The sequence below is a fragment of the Mauremys reevesii genome, linkage group 21, assembly GCF_016161935.1.
Source record: "Mauremys reevesii isolate NIE-2019 linkage group 21, ASM1616193v1, whole genome shotgun sequence".
NCBI lineage: Eukaryota > Metazoa > Chordata > Testudines > Geoemydidae > Mauremys > Mauremys reevesii.
The window spans coordinates 3832902-3856966 of record NC_052643.1 but is presented as its reverse complement, the minus strand read 5'-3'; the positions used below and the strand labels follow the sequence as shown (position 1 = coordinate 3856966).

Below are 24065 nucleotides of genomic sequence, written 5' to 3'. Positions count from 1 at the left end.
AAACACTGAATCCCCACGGCCGGGACTCTTTTGGGTAATGCCAATCGCTAATTTGGCTCCTGGAAAATCTGAGGCTGCCACCCCTGCCCAGGCCTGCATGAGATTTGAACTGGCAATCGCCATGTTCTGAGACCACTGCACTAACCCCCTGAGCTACAGAGCCAGGCGCCAGGTTGCCTGACCCACTGAGGTCTGAGTATCGCCGCTCTACAGGATTCAGCCTGCAGGGCAGGTGGAAAGTTAAGGCTCCAGGATGGTCATAACATGGGACAGACGGACCCCCCTCTGCCCTTCCTTCTCCCATGAGCAGGATATGCTCAGCCCAGAGCCCCAGGATCTCCAAGGTTGCTGGAGGGGCAGTGCTCCCTGATTCCCCATGGATACATGGTGCCTCTCCCGGCCCAGTGAGCTCCAAGCTTCAGGGCCTGGGACACTGGCCCTGATCGGGGGCATCCGTACCTGGTGCCGAGCTCCGCTTTCTCCATGTCACACCTGACCTGCAGCTGGATCATGTCGCGCACCTTGTCCTTCAGCTGCTCCTCCAGCTGGGCCAGCAGCAGAGCCTGCTTCTCCAGGGCCGCGCTGGCGCTGCTCTCCGACAGACGCAGGTTGCTGCTCAGGTTCAGGCAGGCGGCGTGGATGGTGCGGCCGGACCTGGACAGCTCGTTGTTCAGCTCCGACAGGTCCCTGCACCGGAGTCCCAAAGAGAGGGGCGTTTCCAGGGGCCCGGGCACCCCGAGGAGCCCACGCTGCTGGATCTACAGAACCCCACGCCCCATAACCTGCAGGGCGTCTTCTTCCAAGGGGGCCTGGGTAGCCCACGGGAGCCCGACTGTTCAGAACCTACACAACCCCCGCCAGGGAGAAGGTCATTATAGGCCCCCAGGCAGGACACGCAGAGAGGGAGAAATCAGGCCGGGCAGCCAAACGTGGCTCCCAGGGCTGGCTAACGGGTTTGTGGGGGGCGGGCAGGGGAGATCAGGAGGGCTGTTCTGCACTCAGGTAGTTCTCACAGGGACCCTGGAGGAGGCGCTGTAAGCCACGGGGGGCTGGGCAGCTTTCCCGGGCCCAGCTCCTTGTGCTTTGGGACGAAAAAGAGCCCAGCAACCACCCACCCCAGGCACACCCCCTGCCCCACACCCCTCCTGACCTCTCGGTCATGGTCTTCATCTCACTGAAGTGGCGCCGGAAGCCCACCACCTGCCTCCAGAGGGTCAGCAGCCGGCTGTGCTCGTTGCTGAAGTAGGTGTTGAAAGACTGGGAGAGGAGAGAAGAGGAGAAGCAGTGACAGCCGGATCCCCCTCCCCAGGCACACCCCCTCCAGCGCTGCCAAGGGCCTGGCCAGTGCACCCCGGGGGAAGCACAGGGCACAGCGATGCATCGCTGCCTGGCTGGATACAGAGCACCTGGCTTTGATCCTCCATAACGCCCCACAACTGAGCGAGCCCTGCTCCAGGGGGCGCCCTGCATGGCTCTCGGTATCCCGAAGGCGCCGGCGCCGCTGACCTCAATGGCAGCGCCAGGCAGGACCCTTCGCAACAGCTACGTTTATACAGAGCTTTTCATGCGGCAGGACCCCCTCCCCCCCACAAAGGGCTTGACCCAGCTATGCACAGGCAGCACCACTGAAATGCAGCCACCTCTGGGGTGACGCAGTGACCGCTGGCACGGAAAGGCCCAGAGCAGAGAGACTTGGCTCCCACTGATGGTAAAAGGAAGTTGCGGGGGGGGGGGGACACATGACAACAAACCACCTCTCCAGGGACTGGGGTAAGGGTGGCTCCCAGCAACGTGATGCGCAGCCTATGGCCAAGGCGCTGCCTCTCTGGGCCAGCGTGAGCCGCCCCGGCAGCACGTGTGCAGATCCGTGCCCAGCAGGACGGTGCCCAAGGGACGGGCATGCACAAGGGTGAATGACGCATTGAATCTCTCCGGCCCTAACCTCCTCCTCTCGCCTCCACTCCACCTCCCGCTGCTCCAGCTCGTTGCGAGCTTTGGTCCAGTCGGTCGTCAGCTTCCGGATGTCCTCGCTGAGGGCCTGGTTGGCGGCGTTGGCCTGGTCCAGCTGCTCCCGCAGCATGGCGTTGACCTGGGCCAGGCTGGCGCTCCTGGAGACGGGGACACAGCGAGAGCGTCGGCACCGACCAAGAGAGCAGGAAGGAAAAGAGGGGCCCGCGCAGAGGTGGGAAGGGACCGACTCTGGCATGGGGCAAAGGGCCCAATGTGGAGGATGGGCCCTGGTATCGCAGCTCTGAGACACCGAACAACACAGATCCAAACGCTTCATTCAGAATACGACAATCACTGCCCAAGTCGAGCGCCTTCCAGCCAAGCGCCTCCTGGCCCTTTCCAGACATTAACTGAGCCCATTGTCAATAAGGGAGCTACAGGGATCCGTTCACCCACCACCGCCAGGCAGCCACCTCTGGGGTGCAGCGTGGCAGCTGCACATAACAGGAAGCAAAAAAAGAGCCCATCCAATCGAATTTGCAGAGGAGATTTGGGGAAGCCCAACATAATAACCTGCGAGGGAATTTGGCCGCGAGGCTGGAGTTAACACCCTGCCTCATCTAAAGCACCAGGGACCAATAGCGAGCACTAGTGCTCAGGACAGCTTCACGCCGCAAAATACACGGCACTTCCAAAGCGCAGCTGCTAGGGGTTAGTAGTGCAGTACTGTGTGTGTGTGTGTGTGTGTGTGTGTGTGTGTGTGTGTGTGAGAAAGCCAGCGACACCACTGCCTACAGTAACCAGCCATCCTAGGCGGGGGGGGGGGTGTAAAAGCCACACCTAGGAGGTGTGTGTGTGTGTGTGTGTGTAAAAGCCAGCAACAGCATGCCTACAGTACCCAGCCATCCTAGGAGAGTGAGTGAGTGAGTGAGTGAGTGAGTGAGTGAGTGTGTGTGTGTGTGTGTGTGTGTGTGTGTGTGTGTGTGTGTGTGTGTGTGTGTGTGTGTGTAAAAGCCAGCGACACCACTGCCTACAGTAACCAGCCATCCTAGGGTGTGTGTGTGTGTGTGTGTGTGTGTGTGTGAGAAAGCCAGCGACACCACTGCCTACAGTAACCAGCCATCCTAGGAGGTTCCCTGTCCAAACATGGACCCCGCCTGACCCTGGTTAGCCGGGGAAGCCGGACAAGCTCACAAGCCCCGGTGGCTCGGCTGCAGGGAAATGCTGGGCCTCAGTGCAGGCGGTGCCAGGCGCCCGGACTCCAGTGGCAGATTCCTGGCACAGCCCAGGCTCCACGGAAGGTGCCGCTCGTTCTGCCAGCCCAGCCAGGCACTAGAGGCCCAGAAACATGGGGCTCCGAGGGTGCTGCTGCCCAGACCCACCTGGGCCCCAGGCCCCTGCTGTGGAGCCCCGTGGACAGGACCCCTCCAACCTCCGCCCCCGACACACCTTTGCTGCTCCTCCTCCAGCCGGATGAGCGCGTTCTCCAGGTCGTTGCTGTGCTCTTCGTCCTGGCGCAGGCGCGAGTCCGTCATGTCCAGCCGGCTCTGGGGGAGGGAGGGGGCGGTGGCCGCTTAGCAGGGGGCCGGGGGCCCTGGAGAACCAACCCGTCCCTTCGGCCATGGGACGGAGAAGGGCAGCGCGGGGCAAGCACCCCCCAAACACCACCCAGCCCTGCCGGGACCCACCTCCACGAGTCGGTCAGGCCTTGGCCTGCCGGGGGGCAGTTCGGACCAACTGTGGAGCTGGCTGGTGCAGCCTGGGCTCCCATCTGTCTGAGCAGGAAGCGGCCTGGGAGTGGAGCAGGCTCATGCCAGCAGGTCCAATCAAGCAGGAACACGAGAGGCTCCGCCCGCCGTGATGGAGTCCCTGAGCCAGCCGGCCCCCCCCGGCGGGTGGGCAGAAAACAACGGCAGGTGTAACCCACCCCCACGCCGCCCGGGGTGGACCATAGAGAGGCTGTTCTAGGCTTGGCTCGGAGCTGGGCCTTTCGGCTCAGGCAGCCACTGCTCTTACTGTTAGATCAAGAAGTCGCCGGTTCAATCCCGCGGACAAGGACCCACCCAGGGACGCCGTTTCACTAGTGGGCGTGGGGTCCATCGGGCTTTTCGCTGGCACTGGGAGGAGGGCGACACTCACCGTGAGTCTCTGCTGCTCCAGCTCCGTTGATTTCTCCAGCAGCTGCTGTTCCACCTCCCCACACTTCTTCTTGTACTGGAGAACCTGCGGGAACGCTGCAGCTCAGAGCCGGCTCCACGGACGCACGGCAGGACAAGGAAAACACAACCACAGAGCTGGCCGGCCCCGCCACCCTCCCTGCCGCACCCACAGTGCCCCGCAAGGCCCCTCACTCCTGAAATCCTAACCACCATCAGCTGACCCCCAGGGCAGGCCCTTCCACCCCACCTAAGTCGCTAGTTTGGTAGGTTCAAAGCACCAAGTCCCTGCAAGTGGGGCGGGGTTGGGGGCAGACTGGTCTCCCTACCCCATAAGCTGAGAATCTTCAGCTATGTCCAGCAGGGCCCTTCCCCCTCCCGCAATGCCCCACCACCCTCCATCCGCTGGAAAGCCCTCAGCGACCGAGCAGCTCTTTGAGGAGAGACTAGCCCAGGACTCCAGGGAGGACGGACTCGCCTCGAGGCCGCTGCACTGAGCCCCCAGCCATTTTGGGGACCGGGGGCACCTTTCCTTGCAGCCCAGGCCCTGCCCACTCTGCACGGACATCACAGATCCCAGAGCACTTCGCCCGTTTTGCTCAGACATCCTTAGCCAAAACATTCTGTGCAGTGCCGGGTTGGCTGCCACTCCCCCGCCCCCCAGAATAGGTGCCGTATATACCCAGTGAAATCCGCAGCCTCCAAACCCCAGCTGGGCAAATTCCAGAGCGTCCGCACGACCCCGCCCCGCTCACAGCTAGTCGAGCCATCAGGGGAAAACAACCCTCAAGGGGTTTATTCACCGAGTCAGAAACCGCGTTTTAAACGGTCCTCAGAGCCTGACACTCAACAGTGCTTGCAGGGGAGGTACTGAAACAAGCCAGAGCTGAGCGGGCAGACGAGCTTGGAGAATGCAGATGGGGCCTTCTCTGCGCCAGCCTGAGGGTTCCTTGCCCTGGGTCAGGCAGCCCCTTCCTTTCCTTCAAGCCACCCTAAGAGATAATTCCTCCCCCCACCCACCACAAGCCTCTAGGTGCCTGTCACGGCAAGAGGACAGCCCCTAGCTGCTAGTCCCAGAGATCGCGCCTCCCGGGGTACGTCTACACGGCCATCAGGAGGGGTGAGGGCAGCCTGTGTAGACATGCCGGAGCTGGCTTGGATCCCACTAGACCAGTGGTTCTAGACCTATTTACCATTGCAGGCTGCATACGCAGCTCTCTGTGTTAGGTGCACCTCATCCACACAAGCTATAGCAGGGGTTCTCAAACTTTTGTCCTGGTGACCCCTTTCACACAGCAAGCCTCTGAGTGTGACCCCCCCCCATCAATTAAAAACACTTGTTGATATATTTAACACCATTATAAATGCTGGAGGCAAAGCAGGGTTGGGGTGGAGACTGACAGCTCGTGACCCCCCGTGTAATACCCTCGTGACCCCCTGAGGGGTCCCGACCCCCAGTTTGAGAACCCTTGGTCTATATACTGTCTGTATGGACCTGAGGATGTCACATGAGAACCAATGTGCAAGATCCCGGCTAGCTCGAGTAGCAGCGGCAGCGAAGCCGTGGCCACCTGGGCTAGTCCTAGGCAGATCAAAGCTAGCTCAGGTGTGCTGTGCCTGCTCGAGCTGCAGCCACACCTCCTGATGGCAGTGCAGCCTCCCCCCAGAGCCTTCCCACCAGCACACCGCGGCCTGTCCGGTGCAGGACGCTCACCTTCGCCTGCAGCTTCTGGACGAGCTGCGCCTGCCGCTGCTGGCCCTCCTGGTAGGCCTGGAGCTTGCGTTTGTAGGCGGCCTGCTCCTCCTCCAGGCGGCGCCGCAGCTCGATGTTCTGCTGGGCCAGGCTCTTGTTCTCCAGCGACTCCCGCTCTCGCTCCCCGGTCTCCAGGCGCAGGGCCTGCTCCAGCTGAGCCCGGAGAGAGGGGGAAAAGGGTCACTGCAGACACGCGTTCCGACCGGCCTCTGGCCCCTCGAGCCATCCCTTTCCCATGTCCCATTCGGAAGGATTAGCCCCCAACAGAATCCAGGGCTTCCCCTGGGTGCCACAGCACGCAGCGTCTTTGAATTCGTGCTCTGTAGAAACCTGCTGCCAGGACAGGGTTAAAGGGACGTTATTTGTACTTTTTGCATTGCAATAGCACCTACGGACCCATCATGGACCAGCACCCAGTGCCAGGTGCTGCACAAACCCAGACCACACACGCAGCCCCTGCCCTGAAGAACTTGCAATCAAAGTAAATATCCGGCAGCTGAGGCAGAGACACAGAGCTACAAAAAAAACTAATACGAACAGAAAGGGGCAGCGATATATTTCAATGAAAACATGCTACGGTTGCACAGAAAGGCCCCGGGACCCTTCCTTTCCGGTTGCCTCTGCAGATCCTCCCTGATCCGTCTGCACAGGCAAAGGAGAGTCACTGAGCTGTTAGCACCCAGGAAGGAATCTCGCACTCAACAGCCTTCAAGCTAGAGCAGAAGGCCTGGAAAGTGAAACTGACCCATCTAGCCTCACCTTCCCCAGCTAAGCGCAAAAGATCAAAGCAGCCATTCAACAACTGACCGAGCTCTTAGGCCCAGAGTATTTATCCTGGCAGCTCCCCTCTGCTACGGGCGCGGCTCACACCACCCTGCCTGCTCCGCACAGAGGGACAAAGACACTTTGAACAGGTTATTGCTACAGCTCGGATTAGCCGCCCTGACTGACGGGTCTCCACCACCTCCAGCCTCCCACATGCCTGGAAAGCAGTCCCCTGCCTGCTGCTAGGTATGCACCTATTGCTGGAGTCTGAGGTACCAGTGCCTTCTTAGCTGTAGATGCTACTGTCATAGAGAACCCAGCCGAGATCAGAGTCCTGTCGCGCTAAGCACTGATCACACGGTTAGTACAGTCTCTGCCCTCTTGAGCCTCAAGAGATCAGACAGAAATGGTGGGAGGGGAAACTGAGGCACAGAGAGGCAAAATGATTAGCCTAAGGTGTCACAGGCAGATTAGTGGCAGCATCAGGAGCAGAACCCAGGTCTTCTGACGCCCAGGCAAATGCCCTATCCACTAGGCCACACAGCCTCTCTAAATCCTTGATTTCCATTCATCTTATCCAAGAGAAGAGACTCAATGTATTACAGAGCAGGTCCACTTCTGCTCCGCTGTGGCCAACAGAACAGAGGCCACCCCGAGCTCCTTACCATTTGGTTCCTCCGCCGCAGCTCCATCTCTTCCACGTGCTTGGTGCCCAACCCCCGACAGCTCCAGCGGATGGCTTGCTCCAGCTTCCGCAGCAAAAGACATTGCGAGATCAGTGCTTGGGGCCACTCCACGTACACAGCACAGAGCCCGGGGGCCACAGGGGCTGCATGCTGCTAAGTGGGCATGCTCTTCCCTGGCTGCCAACAAGAAGAGAGCCCCGCGGCATGCAAAGCAAACCCTCCCCTGCGTGAGAACACAGCAACGCAAACCATGCACCGAACCCCTGGCTGGGTGAGAAAAAAGTCACTGCCCTGTGATCCCCAGCAAAAGGCGAACAGAGTTCTGAGAGCAAAGACAGAAACTCTGTGTAGACTGACGCCTGCATGCAAATTTAAGATCCCAGGTGACCTGGCGATTAAATGTTTTGCTTGCAAAAAAGACTGCAAAAAAGCTCACCTATACATAGCCAGCCTCCTGGGCTCCCACAGCCTGAAAGGATAAACAGCAGCAATGCTGCTTAGCTGGTGGGAGGGCCCTTCGGGGCAGCCCTTGTAAAGGCTAGGAAAGGGGTCTGGAATCTGTAGCAAGTGGCACACAGGGCAATTTGCACCAGGGCAACATCACGTCTTGCATGATACGGGCAGGCAGACTCCTGGTCTAATATCATCTGCGTTATCACGGGACCCGAGTCAGAAACCAGGCTGGAGTGAACAAGACTCCACCTGTCTGCACTGGGCTGGGAGGGAAGGTTACCGAGCTAGTGGAGAGAGGACGCACCAGTAACACCAGTTCCCACTGCTGGGCACAGACCCTTGGGGTAAGCACAAGATGACGTGGGACTGGCTGACCAATGAGAAATGTAACTTCTGGGGACTTTACACCATGTTAACAAGCATTAAAAATACCTGTCACATCTTCTAACAAAGGCAGAAAAAACTAGATCATCTATTTAGGGAGCTGTTCGTTCATTTATTTGCTGCGCAAGATAAAAGTCTCTCCCGTACATGCACACAGACCTCAGTCAGGGAGCTCCCACCCAGGAGCCATCCAACCTCCAATGGGGATTCCTAGTATAAAGCAACGGTGACAGGACACGTAAGCCACAGAGCTTTCCCTGGGGATGTTACACACAAGCCCGTGCTGGGTCGGGGTTTGGTTCCTTCCATGAACGTAAAAACGGGGCCAGGCTGATCTGACGAGGCGGAGAGAGCTGGGAACCCTAAGGTGTGATTTACGAGCTAACACATTCAAGGCTCAGCTGTGTCTCACGAGGGACACAGGGGCCCGGGAGACGGGGCGGGGGGTCTTGCTCTTATCCAGTCAGTCAGAGGACAGACCATCTCTGAGCAGCGTCTCTAGGAACTCAGGGCCTGATCCATGCTGAAATCAATGGAAGCCTTTCCACCGAGTTCAGCGGGGTTTGGATTAGCTCCTCCCAGGGCCAGAGTGGGTGTTAACTGGGCACAAGCCATCCCGTTCTGTAGAACTCTGTGGGTCACGGGTTTGGCTCCTGCTCCGTCATGGGGAGGAGAATCCTGCCTTTGCAGGGATGTCAAGTGGGACATTCAGCCAGGAGGCAGCTGATCCAAGCCCCTCGTCAGTTACTCCAATCAGAGAGGGGTTCGGCAGCGTGGTGAGCCATGCACCCCAACTGGCCAGGGGGAGTGGGGAGGTGTTGAGTATTTTGAGGCACCCAGGGTCACAGGGATGCCCTCGCTACCCATCTGCTGTACGGGGTTCATGCCTTTCCAGACAGCAACAGCCTTCCGCTGCAGGATACCCACGTCAGCATTGGTCACCGGGTCCGGCCCCCTCAGGCGCAAGCTCTCCTCTAGCTGTGGCGGGGAGGCAGGTGGAGAGACAGAAAACAGACAGCATGAGCACAGAACCCCCCGGAGGAACCAGGCCCGCCCCAAGCACAGACACCAGCCCAGCGCCCACAACCGCACACACAGCAGGGAGGGGAAGCACCAGATCTCCCCAGGAACGGTCCAGCCGAGCTGCAGGGAGAAGGAGCGATGGAGAACCCCAGGAAAGGGGGAGAGAAGGAAGAGACGGGGGCAGAGGGTGGGGCCAGCCTGAAGAAAAGCTGGGGGAGGAGTTTGGCTAATTTGGTTGCGCAGCCGAATTTAATCATCCCCAGCCCAGCCCCTGCAGCCCTGGGTGAGCCAAGCGCAGAGAGCTGCCATCTCCACGAGCTCCTCAGGCCAGGTGCAAAGAGCCCAACCACTGGCGTTTAGTCACCCAGGGGAATCCAGCTGGATTCGTTTTCAAATGGGCAGCAGACTGATTTGGTGCGTTTTAAGTCAGGTACCAACAGCTGATTCGACAGAGCCTGCGCCAGCTTTGCACGTGCGGCTCTGCCAGGGTGGTGCAGTCCTGGGCTCCCCCCATATGGCTCTGGCAAGATGCTTCAGTCGTCACCTGCAGCTCCCTCTGATATTTCCAGTCCTACACGTTCCACACACAGCTCAGCCGGTGCCCCTCAACCCTGCTCTGCTCCCCCTCCCCCCGGTATCCCAGCCCTGGGATCCCCCCTCAGCTCAGCCGGTGCCCCACAACTCCGCTCTGCTGACCCCTCCTCCCCCTGGTATCCCAGCCCTGGGATCCCCCCTCAGTTCAGCCAGTGCCCCACAACCCTGCTCTGCTCCCCCTCCCCCGGTATCCCAGCCCTGGGATCCCCCCTCAGCTCAGCCAGTGCCCCTCAACCCTGCTCTGCTCCCCCTCCCCCCGGTATCCCAGCCCTGGGATCCCCCCCACTCAGCTCAGCCGGTGCCCCTCAACCCTGCTCTGCTCCCCCTCCCCCCAGTATCCCAGCCCTGGGATCCCCCCTCCGCGCAGCCAGTGCCCCACAATCCTGCTCTGCGCCCTGGGATCCCAGCTCAGCGGTGCCCCGCCCCCCCTCTGCTCTCCCCCTCCCGCAGTATCCCAGCCTGCCCCAAGCTCTGCAGCATCTATTGAACTCTTGAGGCTTCTAGAGCTAAAACTGCCCCTTGGGTGGTGGTGGCCAAACCGCCCACTAGGGTTAAGGTGTCGACTCAGCCAGCACAAAGAGGGCTCCCAAAATCATCCCTCGGGGGCTGGAAGCGGGTTTCGAGCCAGATGCCCGACGGCGAAAAGCCAAAGCTTATTGCAACCCCCGCGGTGGCGGTCGGCGGCCAGAACAGCAAGCCAGCGGCTGCCTCCGTGGGGCTGGGCACAGATAAAATCCTCCCCACTGCACAGCAACGAGCTCCCACCCCCAGCTCAGCCGGGTCCCACCACCCACTGTGCCTTCCCCAGCAAAGGCCAGCAGGACAGGCCTCTAGCCGGCCTGTCCCACAGAGAGGGGACTGGATTGGCTCTCCCGGCCAGCACTCTCCAATCCTGGCCCCCCGGCTGACCCAATGGGTCACCATAAGGTAGGGGACTGAGGGCAGCTCATTCAGCACCCTGGGTCTATCCGGCTATTGTAGGGGGCTCTTCCAGGCCAGAAGGAAGAGCAGGGGGATCCCCAACTCCCTCTAGCCTGGAGGGCAGCAAGGCAGAGCAGGGCCCCCTCTCCTGGGCTCTGGGAAGGGAGGGAAAGAACCTCCCAAATTCTCTCGTTTCTACTCCCGTTTTCAAAGGGAAGAGCCCTCCCCCCCCCCGCCCCTGCCCCCATAGGGCACTGCCTGGCACGGCTCTGCTGCCTTGGGCAAGGCCTGTAACAGGCCAGCCTGCGTGCCACAACCCCGGGATGGGCTCGGCGAGTCCGTTCTTGCAGCCGCGGCTGGTAATGGCATTCAGCTCCCCAGGCAATACCCTCCCTGCCCTCCCGCCCCAGGGTTCCCTCGTAGCATCCCTCTGCAAGGGCACAGGGCACCCCCCGCTCCCTCCCCAGCACCCCCCGCCCCAGGCATCCACAGGGCAGCCCACGGAGTCACCACTTGCCCGCTCCACTCGCTTCTTCACATAAAGCCCAGGGAGGTCCTCGGGGGGCGCGGAGGGGGCCGGATCCTCAGGCTCCATCCTGCAGGCAGCGTCGCCAGACATCTGCGTGCCCAGCTCCTTGCAGAGCCCTCCCTCTCCCAGCTCCAGCGAGGCACAAAGCCCCGGCACCTTCGAGACACAGGCTAAGAAATCCAGCTGCCGGCGGGGCCCAGTTTGTGCATTGTCTCCCCTAAGCCGCCCGGAGACTCATTCACATTCTAATGGGCGGCTCGGCAACGAGACACAGAGCGACCGTAATCCATGGCCTGCCACCGCTCCAGCCGGCCTGCACAGGCCCAGACAGGGTCGCGTGACCAAGCCGGGGTCAGCAGGGGGTCTGAGGAGCTGCCTGTTCGTTCCCAGCTGGAGACTGCTGGCCAGGGAACTCCCGGGTGTCTGCACCAGACATGGACAGACAGACACTAGGCCCCGTCCTCGGCGCGCCGGCAGCCAGAGAGCGCTGTGCAGAACTCCCCCCCAAGCGGCGTCACTACGGAGATTCAGAGGAGTTCAGTTTCGTTTGGTATTTGGGCTCCAGTGATATTCCCCCCAGTTCTCCATCCTCAAGGGTCTTGATCCAGACACCTCCCCTCCCCACCCCACCCCCGAACTAATCAATGCCAGCCTGAGGGGGTGGTTCATGAGGAGGGTGCTCCCCTGGCACGCACACCGCACCACAGGGCATGTTGCCTCTGCAGCAGGGCTCAGGACCCAAGGAACACGTCAAGGATCATCACTCCCTGACATGCTCATCAGCTGTGCCTCAGTTTCCCCATCTGTAAAGCGGGCGCGACAACTTGCACCCACCCCATACGGCGCTTGCGTGAGTGACGCGCTTCGAGGTGCTTGATGTCTGGAGAAGGGGGAAGGGCTCTTATGGCTACTCCAGGCAGAGGCGTTTCAAAGCAAGAGACGCTCAGGAGGACAGCTTGCTAACGCAGCGGAGAAGTGGCAACCTCTCAACAGGGGGTGGCACCGCTCTTCCAGTGTCCACTTCTGGGCACTTACAGCACGTGGCCCCAAGAGACTATGGGAACTGGTGCTTCAGAAACTCTATAGGTTAGAGAGACAGGGCACCCAATCCCCAGTGAAGGGACCACAGGGCCAGTCTGTGCCTCCCGACAGTGAAAAGGGCCCATTAAGAGCTGTGCCTGTCTGGAAGTTTAACCCCCCGACTTTGCCTTCTTTAAAAAATAGAAGTGTTTCCTCGCTTAGAAAATGCAACGGATTTTAGCCACAGAGCAGCACTTCCAGTCCCAGGGGATCAGGTCCGCTTCTTCTCCAGTCAGAGCGGGTGAATCAAGCAGAGCTGGGTTCTATTCCCAGATCTCCCAGTGACCCGCTGGGTGACCTAGGGATTGTCCCTTCCCCTCTCTAGGCCTCAGTTTCCCCATCAGTACAATGGGGTTAATAATATCGGTCCGTATTTGCAAGACACGTTAGAAGCGCGGTACAAGAGCTAATATTAGAACTGATTCATGTTTTTGTTTCTGATCTGTCCCTCTTCTCCTTGTCACACACAGTCTCTCTTACATCTAGACACATGCAAGCCTGACACACACAGATTTGCTGGGTGTCCCGTTTGCTTGGCTCCCGGACTTCCTGTTTGCTTATGGACGTTGTATTTGCTGCTGAAAATCCAGCTAAACCGTTATTTTGGACAGGGGCAGGAATCAGGGGGAAAAGAAGAAAAAAATTAAATATCAGGCAAGCTACCGTATGAGCCAGATCACCTTGGGCCCTCCGGTTACAACACTGGAGCTAAAGGGAAAATCCCAGCTTTTTCTCTAAAAAGACAAAATGTTTAATTGTGTAATAGAATAAAAACCCAACAACAATACGTAGTGCTTATTGGGCAGTCTGCCATCCCCACAGCTCAAAGCCCTTTACAAAGAAGAGTCAGTATCTTTGTGCCCGTTTTACAGCTAGGGACACTGAGGCACAGAGCACTGCAGGTCAGTGGCACAGCTGGGAATTACCACCAGGGCTTCCGACTCCCAGTGCGGTGCCCCGGCCCCTGGATTGTGTTGCTGCATTTGCGATGGTGGAGACGTGCATCAAAACCGCCTCTGCAGCCCCAGGGAAGCCAAGCAAGATCCCTGAGACCGAGAAGCCAGAGTTACCAGGCCTCACACATTTAGCCTTCATTTTCGGGGGCCTCCCGCTCAAATTGGGGGGAAAGGATTCCCCAGCTGCAGGGCCAACCTGCTCCCAAAGAGATTTCCGTCAGCGGCCCCAAGATCTGGCCCGCTGGTATCTCAAGGCTGTTCTCAATTGTTTGTATCGTCCCAGCTTGGTGGAGTCTGGAATAAACTGCCCACGAGGTGACCCCACCCCACCTCTCTGCTCATCTCATTATTCGTATTATTAAGTATTCTGTAAACGGGGGCTTTTCCCCAGGCTCGGGCCCTGGAAGGAACAAAGTTTACCATCTCCCCTAGCAACTGCTGCCTTAGCAACCGGGGATTCCTTCCATTCTTCTGCCCCGTTGCCACGGACACCACGGCTGTCGCTAGCCCAAAATGCTGCCTCAAAAGAAGATGAGAAACTGAGAGGGGGCTCGCGCCTCCCTGCCACAGCCCCTCCCCCCCGGGTAGGTCAGTTTCTGGGGTACAAGTGCAGAGACGCCCCCAGGCCCCATCATTTGGGGTCTGGAATATAAAGGTGCCGGGTTACGCTGCACGATTCCCCACTGGCGAGCTGCCCCTGCTGTTGCCCTCACCCCCGGCCCTGCGGCACCCAGCTGTACCAGTCAGTGCCCATGCGCCCCTCTGCCCTTGGCCCCTGTGCTGACAGCAGGGGCCAGATAGCGCCTGCTGTGATGGTGATTTCACACGGGGACACTAATCCACTAGGAAATGGACAGAGACCCATCGCCATCCCCAACTGCTGCACCACGGGCCACGGCAGTCGCACCTGATGGTAGCACCTGCCGGTCACCACCAACCAGGACTGCACTTGAAACAGTTCCTCCAGGGATGGGCTGGGCTAGCAAAGAGGAAGGTTGCCACTGGAGAGGCCAAGCAGATCGGGCACAGGACTGGGACTCAGGAGACCTGCATTCTGTTCCCGGCTCAGCCACCGGCCTGCTGGCTAACCTTGGGCAAGTCACTTTCCCCTTCTGTGCCTCAGTTTCCCCACCTGCACAAAGGGGATAATGATCCTGACTTCATGGTTTGAGACAAGTGCTATCCCAGAGCTGTGGTTTATTATTTCCATAAGGACAGACACGCAGCCACCATCACTGACGCGAGCTATGCCAAACGCTCCCAGGCCAGCGAAGCCAGAGATAACCGCCGCTCACATGCTTGGCCTCGAAGGAAAGAATCTGCCGTCATTCGGACAGAACTAGGGCTCATCAGTCACCGCCCCATTCCCAGCTCACAGCGCGTGACGCTCGGCGTTCACAAAGAGCTCCTCGCGCATCGACCTGCAGCGCCTGGGATCAAACCTCTCTCCGGCCAGCTAGCCAGGGGAACCCTTGTAGGGGAGAGAGATCCTTTCCGCAATGATCTCAGACTAACCCAGTGTGGCTGCTGCCAGAGCACTGCCCCAGCTGCGAGCTCACAACACACAGACATTTGAGCCAGTCACCCCTCCGTACAGATGGTACTGCGACCTGGCGCTTGGGGAGTCGCTCCTGTACTGCCCTCAAAACATATCTGAATTGGTGCCACTGCCTTGGAGTGGCTGGTATTCCACTTTCACGCCACGCAGCTCTCTCCTCTCCTTCATCACCCTCTGCCGTCAACCATACCGCCGAGATCACTGGCCCCCTGCAGCGCTGATCATTGCTTCTCGTGGGATCCCCGGCAACCTCCCCACAGAGTCTGCACTTCTCCTCCGCACCTTCGAAGCTCCCCAGCCTGCCCGCCTCTCGGCCTTGACCTCCTCGTGCACCTGCTAACTACGGGTACATCTACCCCAGAGATGGAAGGGGTCAGTTTTAGCTCAAGGAGACATACCGGCGCTAGCTCCGATCCAGCTAGTGTGCTAAATATAGACCCGGAGCCTCAGCGACACAAGGGGCTGGCTGCCCCCAGTACGGACCGATGGCCGCAGACAGGGTCATTCTTGGGGCGGTCAGCCAAGCCCCCTTCTCCCGCTGCCCCTCACTTGGGAGCAGCCTAATACCACCCCGGTCCCCTCCTTCAAACAACTCCCAACCTCCAGCTCCCGCGATCGCCCCTCGCTGGGGGTGTATTCTGCGACATCCGCGTGCAAAGTCCTCTGCACAGCGTGTTACTAACTGGGTGCAGTTCAGCTGTCATACAGCACCACTATCTACATACGCGCAACCACCGCCCATCACCCTCCTTTCCCCCGCGGGCCGGAGCATCCGCCCACCACCCTCCCCCCCCGGGGGGCCGGAGCCCACCAAGGGGCTCTGACCTAAGTGCTTTTCACAGAGATTTGTTACTGCACTTGGAGAAATCCAGCAACAAAACCTCCATTCAAGCAGCCCGACGGGCGGGAGTTGGGAGTGGGAGGGTCCCTCTGGCCCAACTTCCCCCTCGGGGCCCTCACAAAGGGCGGGATTCAGAGCCTCTGTTGTAGCTGCTGGTTTGAAATCAGAGCTCAGTGTCACCAGGAGGGGCTTTTCTGTGCTTTAACCCTCGCAGCCCGCTCGGCTGTGTCAGGCGCAGGCCAGTACCCCACCCCCAAGGTGAGTGCCAAGGACACCGACCAGCTGCTATCCCAACCACTAGCCACCGGGCCTTTTATTACCCCTGGGGCAAGTCCCAGCAAGCCCTGGTCACATTCCCTGCAAGAACATGCCCAGACAGGCCTGTGATCCTGGCGTGGACGAGAACACGCACAACTTCCCTCAGAATCAGCCAACCTGTGTATTCCACCGGGTGGGTCGCTGCAGTGCACAGGGCCCCCACGTTGCACGGTGGGCTGCCAGTTTTGGCTGGACACGTTCCTGGAGGTTTCATCCCCTGACACACTCTTTCATTAAAGATTAATCTCTAACGCCTGGAGACTCCAGGGCAAGCCTAGGGGGGTGGCAACTCTTAAGTGCATTCCGGGCTACAGCCCAGGAGAGACGTGTTACCGTTCGGCCCCCGCAAGCACGTTCCCAGCTTGGCACATCAATGCGAGAGAGCTGGGACTTTCCGCCCAGCAGGAGGTCGAGACCAGCCAGGCATGTAGCTGCACGGGCCCCCCTAGCGAGGCAGGAGCAGCCAAGACCCTAGCAGCAATGTACACTGGTAGAGAGGCAAGAACCAGGAGCCCCCTCTCCCCACAGCGCTCACTCGCGAGGGCTGAGTTGAAATGCTGCACAGACGCGCTGCGAGGTGGAAACTCGACCCTGCTATCAGAACATGCTTCCCAGCCCCGCCGCAGTCGGTGCCAAAGGAGCACCATTGCCTGAGGACAGCAATTCCCTGGTTTCTAACCAGATCTCAGGGCTCAGCTGGTTTCAATGTGTCTATAGCGGGGAGGATAGCTCAGTGGTTTGAGCATTGGCCTGCTAAACCCAGGGCTGTGAGTTCAGTCCTTGAGGGGGCCATTTAGGGATCTGGGGCAAAAATCTATCTGGACACTGGTCCTGCTTTGAGCAGGGGGTTGGACAAGATACCTCCTGAGGTCCCTTCCAACCCGGATATTCTATGAAGGGGAAGAGTTGGGCTTAACACAAGGTGAGATGTTCTGAGCACAGTGGCCGGGGAAGAGTCCTGAAGGGAGGGGGATCCCCACACCAGGTCACCAACCCCAAGAGACTAGATGCCAGACTGAACCCAGGAGGTTTGCTTCCAAGCCAGAACACAGAGGGCCCCATCCCCAGTGCGTGGGCCTCCTGCACACACATCCTCCTGGCACCCTCGCCACCGGCGCTGGAGGCCAAAGAGAGGAGGAGGCTCCAAGGAGACCCCAGGGGGTGGGGAGGGAGGATATTTCTTCAGACTCAGCTGCCCTGCTGCACCTCAGTAAGGCCTGATGACTAGAGCTGGGCAAATCACAGATGGTTCTGTTCACTGCTGGTAATGCCAAAAAATGCGGGGAGTGGGAGGGGTCTCAAGATATTTTGGGTCACCTGAAAAAAACAAGATTTTTCTAAATTTTTGGCCAGGAAAACACAATTGTGGCTTGAACAAAGAAAGGTGGCAGCTCGACATTGAGTATTAAGGGGGGATGTGATAGAGGTCTCTAAAATCACGACTGGTGTGGAGAAAGTAGATAAGGACGTGTTATTTACTCCTTCACATAACACAAGAACCAGGGGTCACCAAATGAAATTCCTAGGCAGCAGGTTTAAAACAAACAAAAGGAAATAGGTCTTCACACAACACACAGTCAACCTGTGGAACTCTTTGCCAGAGGATGTTGTGAAGGCCAAGATTATAACAGGGTTCAAAAAAGAACTAGATAAATTCATGCAGGATAGGTCCAATAATGGCTATTAGCCAAGCTGGGCAGGGATGGTGTCCCTAGCCTCTGTTTGCCAGAAGCTGGGAGTGGACGACAGGGGATGGATCCCTTGATCATTACCTGTTCGGTTCACTCCCTCTGGGGCACCTGGCATTGGCCACGGTCAGAAGACAGGACACTGGGCTGGATGGACCTTTGGTCTGACCCAGTATGGCCGTTCTTATGTTCTTATTTTCCCTTTAATGTTTTTGTCATAAAATTCGAGGGCATTTCAAAGTGAAAAGTTGAAATGTTTCATTTGGAAACCGTCCAAAGGAAACGTTCTGACATTTTCAGAATTTTTTTCAGTGCGTTCCCCCCCACACTCCACACACACACCGTCCACTTCAACCAAAACACTTTGATGAAATCAACCGGAATCTGCAGAATGTTTCAGTCGACCTCACTCTTCATTTTTTTTTGCCCCAAAAAAAGTTTCAGATGAAAAGTTTTGCCCAGCTCCAATGACGACTTCCCCGCCTCACCATTGCAGAGCCCCATTTCTGGCACAAAGGACTTCTCCCTGAGCACAGAGCGCAGTGCGAGCTGCCTCAGCACATCCTATGGTGCCTGCCTGAACACAGACCGGGGGGTGGGGAGGATCCACCCCCATCCGGACAGGCACGGCTTCCCACACCTACCCTCTCGCTGATGGCATTGTATTTGATGGCCAACTCATCGCGTTCGGCCCGGCTCTGTGCCAGCAGGTCCTCGACACGGGACAGCTCCTGCTGCAGGATGCGGTTCTCCTCTTGGAGGGAGAGGAGCGACGACATCTCCCCAGGGCAGGCTGCTGCGGGGAGAAGAGTGAGAGCCGTAGCAGAGCAGGGCAGGACGGGCATCAGCACCCGGCTGGGGGCACCCACCCCAGAGCCACAGGGAGGCGGCTGCCTGGAGAAGAAGCTGGCCCTGTGGTTCTCCTACCAGAGGTCCAGATCGCCCCGGTTTAAGGCATGACTAGACGCAGCCGCATGGGTGATCACCCACGTTCCCCGTGACGCACCCGTCGGTGCCACAGAGCGAGGTGGGGCCAGCTCAGCCCTGTCCCCTTCCTACCGAGCCCGGGGCAGCAGCGCAGCAGGGATTTCCAGGGTGCTCTCAAACACAAGACTCCCGAGGCAGCGGCCAGGGGCAGCACGAGATGTAGAGCCCTTTGCGGGAAGATGGAGGCTGATGGATACAGCCAGACCCTGGGGTCCAAGAGATGGAGAAGAAAGTGGGGCCGGGGGTGCTGGGGGGGCGGGGGGGAATATCAAGCCCTGCCCTGGGCTGCTTTGCTGCCTAAATCAGCGACCACCTTTGGCAGTGGGCAACCAGGCTGGGCCCTCCACCAGCGCACAGTCCCAGGGCACCGAAAGGGTTAATCTGGTGGCCGTGGGTGGCCCAGCTCCCCCCTGGTTTGGTGGCCCCACAGCAAGGGAGGTTTTGTGGGAGGGGCCACGAACCTTTAAAGCGCCAGGTTTGCACTGCATGGGGGATGGGGAATTTAGCAAGGCAGCTGGCCTGCCTGGATCCAGACGGGATCTAGGGTCTGCAAGGGCGGCTGCGCTCCACACCATCCAGGCTTGGCCCTGGGGGTCCTGGCAAGCTACCCGTGAAGCCATCAGGTGAGCACAGCCTGGCAAGGGCCAGGAGCCGAGAACCCGCCGAGAAGCTGCTCCTTGCTGGCTGTGGTTTGGCATGGCCGGGCAGAACCCACGCACTTCCCCAGCACGAGGCTCAGCCCGGTAGGGCACGGCGGTGAGCAGGGTTAGACGGATGGACACGGGGAGCGGCAGGGGGGCAGGACTGCCACAACCCTACCTGGGCTCTCCTGCTCCGACAGGTTCTCGGCGACGATCTCTCGGATCCGGGCAGGCAGGCGGGTGGGTGGCGCGGCCTCAGAGCTGCCCCGAATGGTAAGACTCTTCCCCTCCCCTGAGGTCAGCACGCTGCTCTCCAGCTTCTGTCAGGTGCAAACACAGCAGGCTGAGGGCAGGAGCCAGGCCCGCCGACCTGGCACTTGGTGGCTAGTTCCCCCTACAGACAGGAGCTACCCCTGGAGATCTCCATAGCCCGTACGGCCTCCTCCCGGCCCTTTGTGCCCTGTGCACCTTGGCAAATGCCCTGATCAGTCTCAACTCACCCTGCACCTTCCTGGGACTGCAACTCTGGCTCCCCAGACGGACATACTGGGAGGCAGCCTTGCGCCGCCCAGACACCAGTCAGTCAATCAAGACACAATGCAAAGCCCAGCCAACCCTCCTAACCAGCTGTGGCCGGGATACCGGGGACTGACGGTGGAGAGGCCAATGACAGGAGGTTGGGATGCTCAAGACTCCATCTAGCTGGATTAGACCCAGGGCCCCAGAAACATCACAGGCAAAGCCAACATGGAACCAGGGGATTAGCAGCCAACCTGCTGCCCTGGGTTCGAATCCTGCAAGGCTGGTGGGTTTCCCCCTGTCACATATCCACCCATGCTGTAAACTCACTGCCCGCACCTGCTCAGGAGAGGACCAAGCCTGCAGGGGCCCAGGACGGAGCAGCGGGGCAGAGATGAGGGAGGAGCAGGAAGAACAGTGGGCAGGGGAGAGTTTACACAGCACCTGGCTCCTCGACATGTCCTTTGCATTGCTAGGAACCAAATTCACCCCGAACAGGAGAGGAAAGAAATGTCAGCAGGAGCTGGGGAAAGGAAATATTGGGGGGAGGGGGAGATTTAGCGGCCCCTGGCCCCAAGATGCTAGTGTAAGAGATCAGTGCCCCAGCACCCCCACGACTGGACTCAGTCAGGGACAAATAAATAAACCGAATCCACTGGACTTTATGACATGCCACAAAAATCCCTGGCAATACCCAGGCTGCTGGCCACTGCAGGTTTCATTTTCCATCCTCATTAGCTTAAACGTGGCAGCATTTTTTTCCCTGGAAGGACGACAGCACCTCTAGGGTCCTGGTCAGCACCTGCCTGTCCTGGGTTCAGATCACGTCAGGCTCCTGGGTCATTTCCCTTTCACTTGTCACCAGCAAGGCCGGCAGATGGTTGTTTCAGATGCAACGGGATCAAAAACCCCCCCCTGCCCCCAGGGAGATTCAGGGGCCAGGCCAGACCCGATAGTCACCGGGGTCAGGCTGAGAACGAGAGGACAAGAGGATTTTTACTGTCAGCCCCAATCAATGGGGCACCAGATCCTAGCGTCCAGCTCCTGGCCCTGGGGCGAACAATCCTCACACCCCATCGCTCACTCTCTAGTGCTGGGCTGACAACCCAGGAGGCTGAAGTCCTCAAGTAGGGCCTGAGGTTGATGGTGGGTCCATCGCGGGCAGGGCAAGCTCCCACCGTGACACCGTCCATTCAACCCTCGGCCTCACCGCAGAGGCAAAGGGGTCCGGGGGTGAGAAAGGTTTTTGTGGGGTGTGGAAATCTGGGCACTAGGGACCTGGCCGGAGACCAACCCACATGCTTTACACAGGCCACTGAACAGCCATCAGGATGGAAGCAACTTCCCGTCGCTCCAGGCAGTTCAGACCCAAACCGAGAGCTCGGAAGCAAAAGGCTCCCCCGGTTCCATTACCAAGCCCCAGCCCCTCCACTTATCCCAAGCTACTTGGGGTGCAGTTCAGAGCTGTGACACCCCCAGAGCCCAGGAATGGGCAAAGCACTTTGCAAACACTTTCCAGGTGCAAGCTCCCCAAGGAGCCCTTACAAACACGGTCCTGATCTCTCCCTGCCCCGCTACGCCCGTCCCTGCCAGGGCAATACGGACAGGCACCCTTTACCCAGAGGCTCACCTCACACCGAGAGCGCTACGGGATCTTCCAGAGAGCCTCCCCCCCGGCCCGGAATGGACTGAACTCGGCGTCAGACCCAGCCCTGTCGCCAAACCAGGTTCCTTTGCAGCTTTCGTTTCAGGGGACAAAACCAGTGCCCGAATACAGTCAGGTGCCAGCGTCTGCGCCCGTTTGATGCTAGACAGGCGAGGCCTGTAAGGGGGCCCTGCCCGGCTGCTTCAATAACAGGGGTCTGAGTTCTCGTCCGCCCCGTTCCTACTGCAGGACTCTGCAGCCCGCTGGAGAACTTCGAGGAGGATGCGGTTACAAGCATCAAACCTGAGCAACAATGTTTTTTAAAAACCACTCCTATCACTCCAATGCCTGGCACATGCTTGGGAGACAAACACTCCAGGATGGACTGAAATACACCCGCGCTCCTTTAATACCTGGCTCATACACCTCCCACCCTGAGTCTCTAGCTGTCCAAGCAGCAACTGGGAAGGCAAGATAGAATATTCCCGCTATTGTATGGTTTAAAAAATAGAGGGGGGGGGGGCGGAGAAAACAACCTTTCAGGCATCACACATATATCCTAAAAGCTGCATCAGCTTGGCAGATCACCCTTAATCCAAGCGACCAGCGCTTTTCAAGGAGGCCTTTCGGGACTGGCTCATACACTGTTGCTACCCAAACAGTCAAGGCAAAGAGCAAAGAGGGGTCTCTGGAATATACCAGGGGCCTGACTCGCCTCTGCTTGGCCCCAGTGTAAAGCGGGAGCAGCCCCACTGAAATCAGTGTGAAATCCGAATCAGGCACTGGGTCCCTCCCCCAGCAGTTTGCACGGCCCTGGGAGGTGTAAAATGGCTCAGAAGTCGGGGCTGGCTGGAGCCACAGCGCGGGGGGGAGTCGGTGTCACACTTACAGGCTCCGCTTGCCAGGCGAGGAAGCGCCTGAAACCCAGGGCGGCCCGGGAGTTTCAGATCCGGAGTGAGACCAGAACCGGGCGCTTCCCTCCTCCCCGCAGTCCCTGCCCGGATCCTTTCAGCTCCGCATCGGGACCAGCCCCCTGGTCAAAGCGAAACCACCCCCACCAACCTGGATCACCGCCTCCAGCTCCGGCTCGGCGTCCGCTGCGCGCTCGGGGGCGCTCATGGGGGGTCGCCGGGAGATCCGCAAGCCCCTCCCGCCCGGCTCGGCCCAGCCCCGCCCGGCTCGGCTCGGCCCAGGCCAGCGCCTCCCCTCCCCGCCTGCTAGCGGCTCAGGAGCGTCCCATCGCCTGGGGCCACCCGCGGGCTCTGCCCCGGACAGCGGCTGCTCCGCACCCACCGCGCAGCGCCCGGAGACTCGCGAGTAGGATCCAGCCCCACGGGCAGGGAGACCCAGGGCGGCCCGGGAGGAGGGCAGGCGGCCGAGGAACCCCGCCCCTTCCTGGAGATTTCATTCATGGCCATCGTCTCCCTGCCCGGGGGTCCTAACGCCCCCCAGCCGCCGGCAGAGGCGCAGAACCCGGGCCCCGGACGTGGCGAGTTGCCTGGGGCGGGCTTTAGCCACCGCAGGAGCCCGGGGTGCTGGGGGGACCATGTACAGCCAGGTGCCCCCAAGAAGTTTGGGGAGACTAGGATAAAAGGGTGTTAAAACCCGTGAATCGACCCGTTTTAAAGCTGAGTGTGGACAGGGTACAGCAGGGTTCTGCTGAGTCCAGGAATTTAAGATTCAAGCAGGGAGGGGACATTGCTACAGGGATGGAGAATATGCAGTTGCCATTACTGACAAGGAAAACTTTGGAAGGGATATTCAGCCTCGGGCTTCCGGCAATCTCGAACTATTAAAGATCAGGATAAAATCCAGTGGGCGGGGGGGGGCAGTTTACCCCACATCTGCCCCTTGAAGGGGGGGGTCTTGAACAGGGGCAGATTAGCCACAGGGCCAACGGGGCCCGTGCCCAGGGGCCCCAGCCAATTGGGGGGCCCTGGAAAAATTGGCACCCCAACCTGCTCCACCCACCCATCCGGCAGTCCTGCCAAGGGGCAGGGTGAGGGAATGGGGACTTGCCCTACTCCGCCCGCCCGACGTTACTGCTGGGGAGTGGGGGAAGCCTGACCCCATTTCCCTAGCAGCAGCGAGGTGGGGGAACTGCAGGTGGAGGGGGTGAGGCAGGGCCCCCACTTGCTCTGGCCCAGGGCCCCACAAACTGTAACCCGCCTCTGGTCTTGAACCTTCTTCTGAGGCATCTGATGCTGTCCACTGTCAGAGACAGGATACGGGGACAGACAGACTGATCCCTGCCATCCCTCAGCATCCAGGAATCTCTCAGACCGCCTGGGCCTGAAAGCTCCTTCCTCTTACCAGCTAGCAGGGAACATGGATTCAGGTTATCAGACTCCTACTAGTCAAAGGCTGATGTGGCAGATTAAGCCCCCAAGAAGGGTCCAGAAGAGAAATCAGCCTGTTAGAAAACCCAGCACCTCCCCCAGGCCTGAGAATTTTGCTGTAAATCACACGATGCTTTAAAAAGCACAGTACTCTCAACCGTGTTCATTAGCCCTTCCCCTCTCCGTGCCCCCTGCCACTAGCGGGTGGGGAGAATCAGACGAATGCTTTGCCCTTCTCTGGAGCCTTTTGCCCAGGAAGAGCCCAAGGCGCTTTACAGA

General features: G+C 59.3%; 1 protein-coding gene across 4 annotated transcripts in view; it reads right to left on the bottom strand.

Annotated features, from left to right (window-relative positions):
• Positions 1-22597, bottom strand: part of CROCC (ciliary rootlet coiled-coil, rootletin) — a 67680-nt gene extending 45083 nt beyond the window's left edge. For 2 of the 4 annotated variants that reach the window (XM_039508839.1, XM_039508841.1), the window contains exons 1-9: positions 22510-22597; positions 19462-19603; positions 18300-18451; positions 5821-6012; positions 4090-4173; positions 3400-3497; positions 1943-2108; positions 1151-1257; positions 460-687 (exon numbers count right to left, since the gene is read on the bottom strand). In XM_039508839.1, coding sequence (XP_039364773.1) covers positions 460-687; positions 1151-1257; positions 1943-2108; positions 3400-3497; positions 4090-4173; positions 5821-6012; positions 18300-18451; positions 19462-19603; positions 22510-22566 — 1226 coding nt within the window. In that variant the 5' untranslated portion in view covers positions 22567-22597. Of the gene's footprint in view, positions 1-459; positions 688-1150; positions 1258-1942; positions 2109-3399; positions 3498-4089; positions 4174-5820; positions 6013-18299; positions 18452-19461; positions 19604-22336; positions 22409-22509 lie in introns of those variants that run through there. The other 2 variants (XM_039508840.1, XM_039508842.1) reach the window with 2 other exon arrangements.
• Between the last annotated feature and the right edge of the window lie 1468 nt (positions 22598-24065).